Here is a 15,931-nt window from a genome sequence, read left to right on the forward strand (position 1 = left end):
GGGGGGGGTGGGAGAGGGGGAGGGGAGCGCCGTCGCCCGGGAGACGCCGCGCGCCAGCGACCGGCAGCAGCTCCCGGCGCGGGGCGGGGCGGGGCCTCAGCGGGGCGGGGCCTCTGCGCCGCGCTGTGCTGCACAGTGCCTCGCGCCGGTCCCTTGCCTGCCTTCCCGCCCCGGAAGTCCTCCAGGGCCGCCCTCGTGCCATAGAGCGCGGCGCAGAGCGGCGCCCAGCTCCCCCGCCCGCTCTGGCTTTTAGAGGCGCCGCGGCGCCTCCTGCTCCGGAAGGAGAGGCGAGGCGGGCCGGAAGCGGGCGGTAGAAGGGCCGCGCTCCTCGTCGGCGCGGCGCGGCTCTACCCTCCCTTTCCCCCCCACCGCGCCGCAGCGGCGCGCGCTCCTTCCAACCGCCGCCAACCGCCGGCGCCGCCATGTCGCGGCGGCGGCACAGCGACGAGAGCGACGGTGAGCGCGCGGCGGGGTGCCGCCTCCGCGCGGCCTCTTCGCTCCGCCGAGGCGGCGGAACCCGGGGGCGGCTGCCCACCCGCCGCGGGCCGGGATGGGGGTGGGGGGGTGCGTGGGGAGGGCAAGCGGCGCGGAGGTGGGGGGGCTCCCCGCCGGCGGCGGCTAACGGAGCGCTCGGTGTGTCGGAGCAGGGCAGCCCCACAAGAGGCGGAGGACGTCCGAGCCGTCGGAGATCGAGGAGAGGCTCGAGTCGCTGATATGCCGGGTGGGAGAGAAGGTATGTGGGGCGCTCCCGTGCGGCTCTGGGGCGCTGGGTCCCTGCGGGGAGCGCGTGGAGGATAAAATGTCTCCCTTCCCCTCTTCCCCCACCTGCGTGCTGTTGTACATCAGTGGTCCAGCAGCAGTCAAAACAACCCCCCCCCCTTTTTTTTTAAGATCAGCTGGAAGGTTGTCAGATCCCACAAAATCGGGTGCCGAAAAGGGAAGGTTCTTAAATGCGCATGTTCTCTCAAGCAGTGATAAAGTATCAGTAATGAAGACTTATTGCTTTATATTTGTGAATGTTGTTGCTGCTTCCAGTTTTCCAAGGTATGGGAGGAATTAAAGAGATCTGGCTGTTGCCCAGGTCTCAAGTCCTGACTTGGTTGAGGCTAATAAAAAAGTGTGGAAAAGGCTAAGGATGCAAATGTGCGCCATGCACATACATTATCTACGACAAAACCGAACTGTGAAGGTGTTATACTTCATATCATTAACATATTGCTTAATTTTGTTACTAAGAGGTCTCTGAGGCAATGTTAACTCTTGCTTCACAGGAGGCATTACAATTCTTTTCTGGGGAGGAAAAGCCATTCTTAGTGATCTTTGCTCCTTCTTTCTAGTGCATGGGAGCAATTCTGTAGTGCTAATGGAGTCAAAATCACTTCTCTCGGCAAGAAGATAATGTGAAATAATGCTTTTACCCGATTTCTGTCTTCTACCTTTAAGTTAGGGATGGGTTGATATTGCCTGACTGATCAGGAAACTTTCTATTTTTTTCTTAGAGTACCTCATCCTTGGAGAGCAACTTGGAGGGCCTAGCTGGTGTTTTGGAAGCTGATCTACCAAACTACAAAAGCAAGATACTAAGAATTCTATGTACTGTGTATGTATCAGAAGGTCTGGGAATGTGGGAGGTGTTATCTCTGCTCAGTGGAAAAGTTGAAGTTTTTAAGGTGGCTTAAGTTCTAAGAACAGCTTTTAGTTCTCAAATGCTGCTACAGCTTAGGGTTTATCTTGCTCCAAACAAAAGAAATAAGGAAACAAATTTATTAAGTAGTAGGTATAATTCAAGGAAATTCCTCCTCCTTAGTACTCTCACTTAAAATGTGCGCAAGGCATGAAGCAGACAGAAGCAACCTTAGAGTTGCTCTTCGATTGCAATGAGGAATACAGTGATGATCAGATTCAGAACTACTAGCTGCTAATACTAATTCAGTTTTGTCTGTGCTGTTTTCATATTGTTCATTCCTCTTCTCTGGCACTGAGGTGCTCCTGTCTTCGTAAGCCCCTCCTCTAGCAGGAGGAAGATGGAAAGGCTGGATGTAGGCTCTCCCATGGTTAACTGCACTTCTTCCTCTCCCTAAGGAGGTGCGGAAGCAGAGGTGCCTGTGTCAGGCTCTCTAGTGCTGTGCCCAAGGAAGGGGTTGTGCCATGTCTACAGTAGTACATGGAGGAAGGGGGTGGTGGAGAAGGAGAATGTTCCAGCACTAGCTGTTCCAGCACTAGCTCTTGCTACAGCTTTACAGAAACTTTGCATCCCTCTTTTAGCAGTTTGTTAATGTAGGACAAATGGTAAATTCATTTCCTGCAGTAGTAAGATGCTTCTGAAAGTATAGGGTTAATTTACATGCATACGAAAAATAGTTGAGGAAAATGAATTGTTTACAGTAGTTCCCAGCCTTTCTATTCCTTTGCTACACTGTCTATAAAATCAGTTACTTAGACTTGAGAAACTTGGAATCAAATTTAACACTGTAAAATTTTTACTACTGTCATGTAATCTTGCTGTTGCTATATAACAAAGTGACTTCTAAAATGACAAGACAGCTTGCTAAATGTAGCATAAATTCTAACATTTTTATGTATACACATACACACATATATAAAATAACAAATTTTAAAATATGAATCTGGTATTTTCAAAGGTTTCTATTAAATTATACACTTTGGCAGTCCTTTGGCAGTACTTAAAATGTTGTAATTAGAAATCACTGCTATCTGTCATTCTAGACTGAGGTTTTATTCTAGCTTTTGTTTTCAATAATAGCTGTTGTCCAAGTTGCAAAAGTTTTGTTGATTCAGTGACTAAATCTGCAAGGGTCTTAAAGCATGTCTGCCACACTGTTTAGACCACAGTTTATACCTGAATACCCACCAACTAGAAATAACTAAAAAGCAAATACCTTAAATGTAGTTGCAAGTATCACCTGCCTTTTTAGACGATTGTAGTTCTAAAGATGATTGTCTTTGAAATATTGTCAACTGGATAGAAATCAAAGATCAGGCTAGCAGTTTTTATTTCAACATGTTGTGAGTTTAACTTCAACTAAGCAAATTCTAAGGTACTATGTAATTGTGAATTGTCACATGATGAATAAACATCTAATGCAATGTTTCTTTYTTTTCTATGTCAGTGCACGTCTGTTACCAGAAAAGCTTACTGTTTACACAACACTAGTTGGGTTGCTGAATGCTAGGAACTACAACTTCGGTGGAGAATTTGTAGAAGCCATGATTCGTCAGCTTAAAGAATGTCTGAAAGTTAATATGTATAATGAAGCTGTGTATTTAGTAAGTGGTACTTGTTACATTTTTTTTTCCTCCCCTTCCTCCTTGTCATTACCCCTCACCCCACCCTTTAACCTGATTTACTCTTCCTTTTAACACCTAGAAGAGCTGGAACCTTTCTGTCCTATAGTCTTTTCTGGCATCAACATGCAGTGCTCCACAGATGTGCCAGGAGAATTTGTGTTATGCAAGAGGTATTTCCTCCCTAAGGGGAGAAAAATCACATTACAGTTGCAAAAGTGACTTCCAACTGCATATTTTCTGAGTGACAAATTAACTCACAGTAAATAAGAGATGCTTCCCTGCCCCCATTTGTTCTACAGTCAGGTATGAAGGACAGGTGAAAGGCATTCATTTTTAATTGTGTTCAGAGGTGTATGTTGTGGTTTCCATGGGGGAGTGGAATAGAAAATGAATGGTCTGGCTCTTAAGAGCTGTATTTGGCTGTTATCAGGCCTGTGTTTTCATGCTGCTAATGGGGGATGAAGATCAAGCAGGTAGCTTTCAGTGCAGTCTCCTTTTGAAAGCATTTGTTTATCTCTTCTTGCTTTAGAGTTATTAGAACTTCCAGCCTGTCTGGTTTAGAAGTTCACTGCCAACATCCCTCCTTCTTGTGAAGCCTGAAAATTAAGGTTCCAGTATTTTAGCATATTTTGCCAAGAGACTGCTGTTCCACCATGGAATTTTCCTGCTAATAAATCCTCATTAGAACTCTGAATGTACTGTCCCTTGGCTTCAGTTTCCCTGGTCATGCTCGTTTACAGATGACTAAGAGTAGCAGTGAAAAGCTTTCCTAAGCTTTGGCAAGGACTCTTCAAAGACTCTTCAGTGCAGTGGATATTGGGAAAGTAAGAGTGCTGGACTTTTCTTCATCACAGTCGCTATTCGAGTGGTGAACATCTGCTTAGTCCAAATTGCTTTCCCTCAGACGCCATCCCAAAGATTTGTCTTCACAAAGAAATACCTGTGTTGGCTTTTTACGTTGTTTAGGTCTGAGAGCAGGATAGCAAGCAGTCAAAAGCAGGGGGGAAAAGGGGTGGGGGTGAGGGGAGCAAGGCCTTCCCAGACACCACCATATCTGGTAGCACTGCTTTGCCCTAAAGGTTTTCTACTTAAATTGCCATTTCTGTTTTACTAGTGTTGTCGGATCAAGAATGTGTTCTGCCATGGAGAGTTTTCTCCTCAGGCAGTTAAGGCCATTTGATTCCCAGCATGTTTGTCATCTTTCTAGAAGCTAAAAATCCCAGCATTTTTTTTTTCCACAGGCTGTCTTTGTGAAACTATTTGTAGTTAGGAGTAAATAACTGTAGAAATTCATTGTGTACGAAAGGCCTGTATAAATGGCATGCTGATTCAGCCCCACTGTGTCCTGATGCACTTCTGGACTCATGAAGCAATGGATTAACCCATCTTCAGTCTTCTGATATATATATTTTTCTTCCTGCTTTTGTAATTTTAGTGATCTGGTACCATCCAGAGTAGAGAGATGCCTAGATCTTTTCTTCTGTAGTAGGAGCCAGTCTGCATGTCTTTAAATGCATACTGGTGTTTCCCACACTTTTTTTTAATTAGAAATCTTCTCCTTTCAATGTTACTGGAGTGAAACAGACTAGAGATATAAAGAACAATGTCTTCGATAGTGCTTATGGTACTTGTTTTTCAGGGTTGACAGATGGGTATGTACAGTATACAGTATTTCTGCCTTCACATTACTGGGTACTATATTTTTACTGATAGTTTGTTTTAGTAGTTGGAGTAATGCTTATTTGTTCTTGTGCAGTCAGTTACAAAGATATTTAAAACAATAAAACAAGTTTTTTTTTTCTTTGTTAGGTTCGTTTTCTATCTGATCTTGTGAATTGTCATGTAATAGCTGCACCTTCAATGGTAGCTATGTTTGAGAACTTTGTGAGTGTGACACAGGAGGAAGACGTACCCCAAGTAAGCAAAAGATCTGTAACCTCATCTATTGCTGTTTTCAGTCATTTATATTGTATCGTTGCTTCTTTATTTATGCTTAGAATAGGGAAGATTTAGAGGTAATAATCAAAAGGAACTGTCATGTGCAAGTTCCTTAGAATGAGTAGGAGGAACCTGTGGCAGTTAGAAAATACATGCACACAGTAAGAAGGTATGGTCTTCTATAGTGGGGTGGATGAAGTGAATTAATTCTACTTATTTTTGGAAGTGTGTAATGCCTGTTTTTTGTGGTTTTTTTTATGCTAACTTTGTTGTACTGTTTTGATACATAGTTAACCTGCAGAAGGACTCCAGAAGTTATAATCTTTTATGTCTGCTTACCATATTTCAAATTAAATATAGTATGTTTTAAGCAGGACTATTTTTCATGGTTTGTCAATCCAGCTAGCGTACCGTAGGCTATGAGAATTGAGTTTAGCTCTGTGTTTAAGGTTCTTTAGAATGATTGAAGTCATGTTAAGGCCATTGTAATGTGTGTGAACTTTCACTGCCTGTCATAGGCCTATCTAGGAAGAGTCAACCAGTAGATCATTCTGCTGATAGATAAGATCAGAAGAAAATGTGATTTCAACTGCAAAACTGTTTACAAAGAATTCTTCCTGCAGCTTGGCAGCAGTAGCTTTGAATGACTTGAACATTTGAGTAAGAGACTTGAAATAGTCTCCCTTTAAACTGCAGTTTCTCAGGAGAATGTCAAATTCAGTGTGACTCAAAACTTTTACGTAAAACTATGCTGTGTAAATGTCAAATASAAGTGTGAACATAAGTAAAATTCCTTATTCTTATCATGAATGTCTTTCCTGTTGTGAGGAATAGTCTGATAGCACTAGACTTTACTGGCTGTATAGCAAAAGGCAGATTGAAATGGCCAATGCTTAACTTTTTTCCTGATCTCCATTATTAACAAGGAGTGAAACAAATCAATCAAGCCAAGAGCTGTAACAGACCCTTAACTAGTTTCACCCATACAGTGTTTTATTCAATGGCTTGTGAATGCATCTCCAAATATACTGTGCTCTAAATATGTCTTTAGAAATGTACTTTCATGTTTTGAAAACAGTCTGATATGTGCCTTTAGGAACTTTCCCTGACAGGTGGCCTTAATTGCAAGTATTAATTGCTCCTTTAACTGGAGCTGTTTTTTAGATTCCCCAAAAATACTGGTTTTGCTAATGTTTAGTTCAAACAAATTAAAGTGAGATGCTTGTTCGAAATATTTTGGAGCTTACTTGTATACTTAGATTTCATTATTTCTTTCCTATAGGTACGATGTGACTGGTATATGTTTGCATTTCTGTCATCTTTGCCTTGGGTTGGAAAAGAATTATATGAGAAAAAGGATGCTGAAATGGATCGCCTCTTGTCTCAGACAGAAAGCTATCTGAAGTAAGTTGTAACCCATAAAAAAAACTTACTGGTATCTAAACAAGCATGGATTAATTGCTTTGATTACTGTTCGTTTACAAATACTATAAATTCTTAAATATGAGGAGTTTGGGGGCAGGGGGGATCCTGGAATATAGAACACATGGAGAGGTGTTTGAAATTTCAAAAAGTTTAATTATCTCTTTAGTGTTAGTGTAGGTTGAAAGTCTTATTTTAGTCCTGCTGGAGGACCTGCAACTATAGCCATGCTGTGAATAGTGATTGATTGGTTGTCGAAGTATTCTGCAGTGTGTCTGCTTTCTGTCTAGGTAATTCAAATTAACACTGCTGTCAGGATATGGTAATTGCATGTCCAAGGTCGGTCTTTTGAATGTTGGGTTTTCTTTCCTSTGTAAACAGACGCCGCCAGAAGATTCATGTACCAATGTTACAAGTTTGGACTGCTGATAAACCTCATCCACAAGAAGAAGTGAGTGGACTTTGCACTCTTTCAAAAAGTTTGAAAAACATTTTTTGGCTAAAGCGGTCTTTTTCAGAACTGTAAAATTAAAAGGTGCCTCTAAAAAAATGTTAATACTCTTGCATTGTCTCCTGTTTGTCATTATTCCCGATGGATTCTAGGTAAGGAGTTCTCTTCTAAGTCTTGGGCCTAAATTAGAGGTTGTATTGGGTGAGTAGGAGAGTGTTTTGTTTTTTGCTGACAGCTCCCCCTGAGGCAATGTTACTAAATGAGGAATGGTTGCAAAATGGAGTATTCTTTTGGGAAGTGCAGCAGTAGGGCTTCATGCTAAAAGGGCCTTTGAGAAGCAGGATGTAATTCCTTATCCCTTAATGTTTTCCCTCTGCAAGAAAGAAACCATGAGCATTTTTTTGTAGTGGCTTGGCTTTCTTGGCTCTAGAAAATGCTAAAACAAATACAAACAAAATTATGGAGCAGTTACCATGCAATGGCATTTCATGACTAAACCAAAAATATTGGAGGGGAGAGGTGATACAAAAGGCAAATTCTACCCCAAAACAGCCATATCTGATATTTTTTCCATCTCCTTCCTCAACTTATTCTGAAGGCAAATTTAGTTGGAAAATATGATGAGATTTAAATTGATCTGGGAAGCTTTGGAACATGATCCTTTTAGTTTGCAGTTCTGATTAAATCAGATACCTGTCTGTGCATTCCTAGTCTTAGCAAGAGTCCTGTTTATCATAATTTGGAGAAATAGGCTGTCCAGTTATGGTTGATTTATCAGCATGAGTGTTTTGCCTGCCCAATATCTAAATTTCCTTGTTTAGCTCACTAAAGGAGAGGTTAGCAGAGTGCATTTGAGATAACGTGGTGCCCAGAGTACCACATGAGCATGACTGCTCTCTTCAGGTGAACTTGTTAATTAGTTTTGTCCACATCCTGCAATGTCTAATAACTTCAGTAAATGCAAACCACTTGCATGTGAAGACATTTCTTGTACCAATTATAACTTTAAACTTGCATTCAGTAAGGCCACAGACTCTGGGGGTCTGTGGGGGTGGGAGGGGGTCTGTGGGGCCCCTCCCCACCCCCCAGAGTTCTCGGACTACTTTTAGCAAGAGCATAGAAAGCAACTAAACAAAGCAAGCCTGTTGCCAGTTATACAGGTGTCTATGCCATCTCTGGGAGAATGCTGGAACTAACAATTGTGTTGAAAACCATGGCAAAGGTATTTAATATTCAGTATTACTGTATTTGTCTCAAACATGCAGTAGTTGATAGTTTTGACTGCTTTGGGAATAGCATGTCAAGCCTATGGAATGTCTCTTTGGCTATAATATTGATATTATGTATCTTTTAATACCACCAGTAAGCATTGACTGAGGTAATGTTCATGGCTGCAGTCACTCTGTGGTCTTGCTGACTGATTCAAAGGATGACAGTCTGCTTGGATTCCTGGGCTGCATTTTGGTGTTTAAAACCTTGACTGCAGTTAAACTTTACTAACACAATGATATGTGGGTTTAGGAGCAACTCTGATGCTTAGAGTTCTTAAATTATTTCTTGGTTTACTGAATCAGTAAATGATCTGTAATAAGCAGTTTAAGCAACTGTTTGGTGTTTTTTTTCCTGAACATAATATGGAATTTAAGAAACAAGTTTTTGATAGTCCAAGGAGCTGCAAGATTTGTTATGAAGATCAGTGTATCTGATGTTTCTTGTCTTTTTCCTTCAGTATTTAGACTGCCTTTGGTCTCAGATTCAGAAGTTGAAAAAAGACCGTTGGCAAGAACGACACATCCTGAGGCCCTACTTGGCTTTTGACAGCATTCTTTGTGAAGCATTGCAACACAATCTGCCTCCATTCACTCCTCCACCTCACACTGAGGATTCAGTGTATCCAATGCCAAGGGTTATTTTTAGGATGTTTGACTACACGGATGATCCTGAGGTATGCAGTTGCTGTGGGAGAGAGCTGGTTTTACAGCCAGGGCACCAAGGCAATATTGGCCAAAATATGATGTCCCCTCTCCCAGAATGGCTAGCGGTTTGAAGACCCAGCAGTCTTACATCACTAGGTGATCTAGGTAACTAAGTTACCAAACAAAGCAGATCTGTGARGAGAACTTAAATGAAGTTTTTGCATGCTTTCACTCAAAATGACTGTGTTGAATGGGTTCTCTAATGGATTCTCTATACTGTACTTGTATAACTGCATTCAAATAGCAGCCTTTTCTTCCGTTATACTGATGACTTTGGTCTTTTCTCAGCCTAGCTACCTATAGGAATGTATCAAGACTGTTCCATGATATGCATCAACAAATTTCAACAGAAGAATATGCAAGAAGGGAGTGATTGATTGGGTTAGATCAAAGGTCCATCTAGCCCAATATTCTGTCTCCAGCATTGATCGAATGTGTAGCACTTGCACAGCAAATGCACAGACAGAAGTGTGTAAGAACAGGAAGAGAATATTGAGTGGTTTTTTTCCCCAAGCAGTTTCCTACCTCCCTTTGCCTGCTACACTGTAGCTTAATTTGATGGCCCCTAATTTTTGCAACGAAGATGGCCATGAGGTGCATTTTCTCTGCTCTATCCAGGCCATTCCTGACTTTGTAAGTCTTCTTCATATTTTGGCTCAACCATGTCTTTTTTCAGGCTGCATGGTAGTAGCCTGCCTAATTGCTCCATACACAGACCCTCTTCTGTACTCTGTCATTCTTCTCATGTTTCTCAAAAACTTTTCCAGTTTGGCTGTGTTGTTTTGGGAACAGGTAAGGAGGAGAGTGGAAAACGGGACAAAAACTGCATGTAGGATGGAAGAGGTGGATGCTCCATGAACTTACCATGGTGTTCTCTTATTTTGTTAATTTTGGTTTTGAACACCTATCTGAGGTTTGCATGGAACTCTGTCACAGCTGGGTTCTCAGTCCTAAATGCTACAAGGCAGCTGAGAGATCAGTGTATTTATGTGGAAGTTGGACTAATTTTTTCCACCTGTAAATACATGCAGGGTTGCTGTTAACCATAGTACCRCCATAAGCAGTGATCTTCCATGAATCTTAAATTTTTATTTTATTTTTACCAGGGCCCTGTCATGCCTGGCAGTCACTCTGTGGAACGATTTGTAATAGAAGAGAACCTTCACTGCATCATCAAATCCCACTGGAAAGAGAGAAAGACTTGGTAGGGAGACAGCACTATGGGGGCCAGCACCACTTACACTATTGCAGCTTCTGTAGCATCCAGGGGAACAGGGGTTTCTTGGGAAGGGAATTCCTGGATAATCTAGGATGTGTGGCAAAAAAACTTGTTAGACTCATATGACTATTCACATGCACCACTGCAGAGAGTGTGTTTGTGTTATGCTTCCTGGAATTTTGAAGCAACTGATTTGTTCAGGCACAGCCAGCCTTGAACTGATTCTGTCTATAGCTGATCCCACACTGGAGTTCATAAACCTGCTTTTGCTCTTCCTATTGTTGCATTCTCTTCTCTTCAGGATTGCATTGCAGAAATGGACTAGCTCTGGGGAGTCATTGCAGGTCCAGCAAATTTTATTTGAATTCATCAGTGCCAGGAAGTAGTCCAGCTTCATTTCTTTGTTTCTGCTGAGTAATATCTGATGTGGGTAATTGGTAACCCAGGTGATTTGCTGCAGATAGCTGCAAGCTGTATCATGCTTCCAAGTAAGAGCTACCAAACTCAGTATACTATGCAAAAAATGGGCAGAAGCAGTGTTTTTTGGTGATGGTATGTGATACAGGTTTTTGGGTACAGCTTTTTGATTCAGCAGAAACTAGAAATTCTAGAAATTCAGGGTTGTTGGAAGTCACTGAAATGTGTGTGTGGGTTCTTTTCTTTCTTTTTTTTTTTTAATTCTCTGAGGAAAATAAGACTAGAGGAAGGCTTAAGAGGTGCCAGAGAGCCAGAACTAAAATCAGGAAAGTAGCAGTTGTTTACTTTGTAATAGTGATAGGTGATAATGAGCTGATTAATAGTTGAAGTAATTTTAGCCTGAGGATTTCTGATGTAGCCCATTAGTTTAATAGTTTAGAATGACTTGAAAGCACGTTTGTTGTTTGGAGTCTTTCCTCTTCATGTATCAGATTAGTTTAAGTGTTAGTGGACACTTGCCAGCATTCAGATCACCATGATTGTTTATGCAAAACTGCGTTTTACTTAGCAGTATGTTTTTCAAGGGGTGTAACTGAATAGAGATAAACCATGGATTGTAAGAACATATTTTAGGCAATACTGGTGTGATCTTCTGCTGTTTCTTTTATAAGAGTTCTGTGGATGAATGGGCAGTCTTTGGAAGGGCAGGTTTTTTTGTTTGTTTGTTTTTTTGTGTGTGTGCTTTGTAAGGTAAACTCTTGCATGGAGTGAAGCATTTCCTGTAACTCTGCTTAATGTTTGTCATGTATGCTGTGTTATGTTCTAAACCAAACATATCTGTTATTTTGCAGTGCTGCACAACTATTGAGCTATCCAGGAAATAACAAGATCCCCTTGAATTACCACATAGTGGAGGTATGCATTTTATAGGTAACCTCTTTTGTGACTCCTTTATTTTCCAGGTAATGAATCTCAATTAACAGTGTGATAAAGTCATTAAATTTGCTTTGACTTGAGAGCCTTTCCTTTTTGAGTTAAGGCAAAGGCATTAATGAACTAATTCCATACAGTTGAGTGCTTGCTTTTTTTCACTTGCTTTTTCCTCTTCTCCYCCCCCCCCCMAAAAAAAACAAAAAAACATGGTGCCTGGGAGCCTTGGTCAGGTAAACAAGATCCCTTAGTGCATTACTATGACAGGYTGTGGTATTTCTCAAGCTTTTCTTGAAGTTTTAAATATGCTACTTGTTCTAATGTACAAGGCAGTCTAAGAGATGGCTACATTTGAGTTGCTTTCAGTTTTTAAAAGAAAAGGATAAAATAAGCAGGTAACTAATAAGTGAAAGGACATGAGGAAATAGACACAAATTAAAATACAGAATATTCCATTTAAACATCAAACTTTTTTACTCTGAGGGTGATGAAACACTGGAACAGATTACCTAGAGAATTTAGAGTCTCCGTTGTTGGAGATAGTCAAAACCTGACTGGATACGACCCTGGGCAACCAGTTCTAGTTGACCCTACTTTTTGAGCAGAAGGTTGGACTAGACAATTTCCAGAGGTTCCTTCCAGCCTCAATTGTTCTGGTGATTCTGTGTGTGAATCTTTTAAATCACTTGGAATGATTGTGTTGCAATGCCACTGAAAAGCACTTCCAGTAAAATAGTGGTGTGTTTCCTCCTTGGCACCCTCCATATTGGAGGATTTTAAATAAACATAGTATATATCAGAAGAGGAATGTAGGTTTTTCTTACTGGCCCTATTCAAGGGCCTGTTTTTAAGATGCCGAGCTGTGTAAAACTTCATTAATTTCCATCACAAAGTGAAAGATTTTAAGAGACTTCAATAATAGTGGCAGCTTGTCATGTAAAGGTTTTATGAAGAAGAAACTAAGTAGGAGTTTCAGAGCTTACTACAACAATCTTATGTAGAAAGTTTGCCTTGATAGATGGGTTTGAAAATTCATCTTTGTACCAAAACACCAAATATTCTGAATGTCATAAAGCTTACTTTTGGTCAGCTTGGTCCTCTTTTTTGTACTCTTTGAATTCAAAGAGAAATCTTAAAATAAACAATGCTTTTCTGTCTTCACATCAAAGAATCTTCAGTGACTGTAAAGCCTCGGATGCTGTGAATGATTGTATGGCTGGGTGCTTTATGCTCCACTGTACTTTACCTTCCACAAATATTGTGATTCCTGATTAAATATATTACTTTTAGGCCTTAAATTCTCTGATTATTCAGAAATTCATAGGAAGTGAAAATAACAAAGGTTTCTATAGATGAAATTACTGGAAGGAATGTTTGGTGTACAAATTATTTGACTATAACTGTAGTAGTTTCCTTTTTTCCACAAGTGTTTGGAATTATTTTAGAATATTAACTTTATTTCTTGCACCAACTTTTTATTTTGAATAAACCTACAGTGGTTTTAAGGCTTAGTATGGATTTTGCAGACTTAATCAGTCTGCTTACTTCTGCTCCCTTGTAAGGCTTGACAGTCAAGTCAGTGATATGTTGCTGTCAACAACAGTTTACTTAAGAGTTCCATCTGTGGAATTTCCCTTGCTTGGTAGAAAAGCATTGAACAATAGAAATAATTTGGTCTAATAAGTGGAGGAAAGTGTTATTTAAGGTTTGGAATGTAACAGTAAGGCAGAAGTAAATATAACTTGAAAGTGCTCAATACCTTCCCAGACATGTCTGCTTTTGAGATCCCCAAGGCTACATCTCAATGTTTGTCAGGCCAAGCACAAAATGCTCCATGCTACCTAAGTCTGCACAAAGTACTCCAGAATGTGTCCCCTTTCTTTCATTAGCTTCTCATAGACATATATGTGGATATTACTGGTATTTCTGAACAGAAAATGTCCAGACAGTGTCATTGGGTTGTTGGAGTGACATGGCCTGTTGTGCTCCGACTGCTTTTGGTAGAACTCATGCTTTGCAGAGTTTGGACATCTGGGTAGTCAGTGCCCCATCTTTCTCATGGCCTGGTTATTTTCATGAAGTATTTTATGCCAATTTGAAGCACTCATCTGAACATTTGATAATGAGCATCTTAATGAATTTCAGAAACATGGTCTTAAGCAAGGTCTCAGATGGTGACTTGTCACCCAATTGTTTCAATTTTCTATCCTGAGGGTAGGAGCAGTTTTCTGCCTAAGAGGTGGGTGCGCGTGCATGCACACACACACACCATATTTGTCCCAACAGTATGTCCAAATTCTGTTTTAAAAGAAAGGTTTTCCACCTCTTCTATTCTCTGTATGCTTTTGAGTCCATCCTTGTAATAAGAAGTTCTAGTCCATGTTAGACTCAGCTCTTCATGTGTTGTCTATAAAGTCTATAAATAGATGTTTATTTCTTACATGGGTAAGAGGATTATTATCTACAGTTTACTTGTTTAAACTTCAGTCCCTCTTCTGTGTTTATTCAGAAGTTTAAAGTTGCCTCTGAGAAAAATGACTGATTATAATGAATCAAAGTTTCCCAATGCCTTTGATATAATTTAAATCGAATTGAGAATGGCATATAAACTGAACAGAACTTCAAACATGAATGTGGTACAGTCATCATTTCTTTGTAGTCCTCATAGACTTGCATGCTGTCATTATAGGCAAACTTGAAAATAAAAACACAAATGCTGACTGCAGGATTGTTTTTGTTTTTTCTTAAAATGATCCTCAGCCAAGGGCTACAGAGCAATGTATTTGCTGTAAGATATATTGACTGTTTTCAGTTGAAGGTTGTGGCTTTGTCCTAAGAATCTGAACACAGATGTAATTTTCATGTAAATAGTCTTTTATATGAAATGCTTATGTTTCATTTAACGTTTAATATTTATATTATTTAGTAGGAACAGATGGTTTTGGCTTCCTCCTTTGCCCCGATCGTGTGGTAACACTGCATTAGCTCATATTATAACTGTATGGACATTTCTACTTTTTTTGAGTATTTGCTGGATGTAATAGATTTGTAATGCTGGTGCTGTGTGTGGAGTTAATATGAAATGATGAGAGCAGTTAAGATGGATTGTATTATCATGCAGTGTTATTATTGTCTTTGGAAGTTTCTCTATTATTCTCAGAACACGCATTTGACAGAATAAAATGAGCCTTTTTTGGTATGTAGTTGCTTAAGATTGATTTCACTGTTCTGAAGCTGAGGGTTGTGCGGGCCAGGTCTGGCTATGGTCTGATTTGGTGCCTTCCTCTCTTACAGGTAATATTTGCAGAATTGTTTCAACTTCCATCTCCACCACATATTGAGGTCATGTACACAACACTCCTCATTGAACTGTGCAAACTTCAGCCTGGCTCTTTACCGCAAGTTGTATCCTTTCTGTTCTGCTCAAGAGCATTTTAAAAGTGGAGTCTTTATTTCTTTTGTTCTGCAGAAAATGGGATAGCAATAAATACTGGCAGTAACGTATTTTACAGCAGCTGCATTAAACTTCACCTGTAACACTCATGTGAAGGAAGCATAGCCCACTAACCACAAGTCCAGTCTTCCTTAGCTTGTCGGCTGGACAAACTCTTCAGCCTCCTGGCAGCAGTTCTGATACTTACTTTCATCTTCCCAGTAAGTCCTCTTTTAGCCCAGAGATAAAATACAAGCTCTCCTGCTTGTCCCTGCTCCCCATTTAGATCTGGACAATGCATGGCATGGTTGCAGACATTAAAACCTCAGAAGGAAAGGAAGTGATCAAGTTAAGAGATCTTCTGTGGTAATGACCCTGTGAATGCTCCTATGCTTTTTCAGTATGAAATGTAGCACATGATTTAAAATAACTTGCCTGAGTTCACACCCAGGTGGACTAGGAGCCTTCAAAAGGCCAATCATCTGACAGCTCTGCCAGGGTGTCTAAATGCTGGAGAAGGAAGAATAACTCCCAGCTAATTCTGAGTATTACATTGTCCCTGCTTTGTTGCCATTTTAGATAATCCTTTTAGATCAAACTATAGACTCGGAGAATGGAGCATTGTAAACAGATACCTATCCACTGTTAATTTCATTCCCAAATTTTTGTTCTGCCTCATGTTATCACCCACTGTTTGTGAATCACGTAATCTCTGTGATTAAAGCTTGGTCTGATCCTAGATTTGTGTGGACCTCTATGCAGTAAGTGTTAGATATTAATGTCCCCATGACAAGGGACCAGGGGTTGGCTGATTCTTTGGGTAAGGCTGGTGTAGA

The 15,931-nt window shown here is 40.5% G+C and overlaps 1 protein-coding gene across 4 annotated transcripts in view; it reads left to right on the forward strand.

The window, feature by feature from the left end:
• The first annotated feature begins 281 nt into the window (after window positions 1-281).
• NCBP1 (nuclear cap binding protein subunit 1) overlaps window positions 282-15,931 on the forward strand; it is a 31,491-nt gene continuing 15,841 nt past the window's right edge. Inside the window, exons 1-11 of one of the 4 annotated variants that reach the window (XR_003256547.1) lie at window positions 282-456; window positions 648-733; window positions 1,500-1,600; window positions 3,132-3,288; window positions 5,119-5,226; window positions 6,530-6,651; window positions 7,051-7,120; window positions 8,850-9,065; window positions 10,203-10,300; window positions 11,584-11,647; window positions 14,957-15,067. Coding sequence is in view for 3 of the 4 variants with exons in the window: in XM_026085190.1 (XP_025940975.1) it covers window positions 423-456; window positions 648-733; window positions 1,500-1,600; window positions 3,132-3,288; window positions 5,119-5,226; window positions 6,530-6,651; window positions 7,051-7,120; window positions 8,850-9,065; window positions 10,203-10,300; window positions 11,584-11,647; window positions 14,957-15,067 (1,167 nt within the window). In the remaining variant the exon portion in view is untranslated. Of the gene's footprint in view, window positions 457-647; window positions 734-1,499; window positions 1,601-3,131; window positions 3,289-3,388; window positions 3,480-5,118; window positions 5,227-6,529; window positions 6,652-7,050; window positions 7,121-8,849; window positions 9,066-10,202; window positions 10,301-11,583; window positions 11,648-14,956; window positions 15,068-15,931 lie in introns of those variants that run through there. The other 3 variants (XM_026085190.1, XM_026085191.1, XM_026085192.1) reach the window with 3 other exon arrangements.

The sequence above is a fragment of the Apteryx rowi genome, unplaced genomic scaffold (assembly GCF_003343035.1).
Source record: "Apteryx rowi isolate R43461 unplaced genomic scaffold, aptRow1 scaffold_661, whole genome shotgun sequence".
Lineage (NCBI taxonomy): Eukaryota > Metazoa > Chordata > Aves > Apterygiformes > Apterygidae > Apteryx > Apteryx rowi.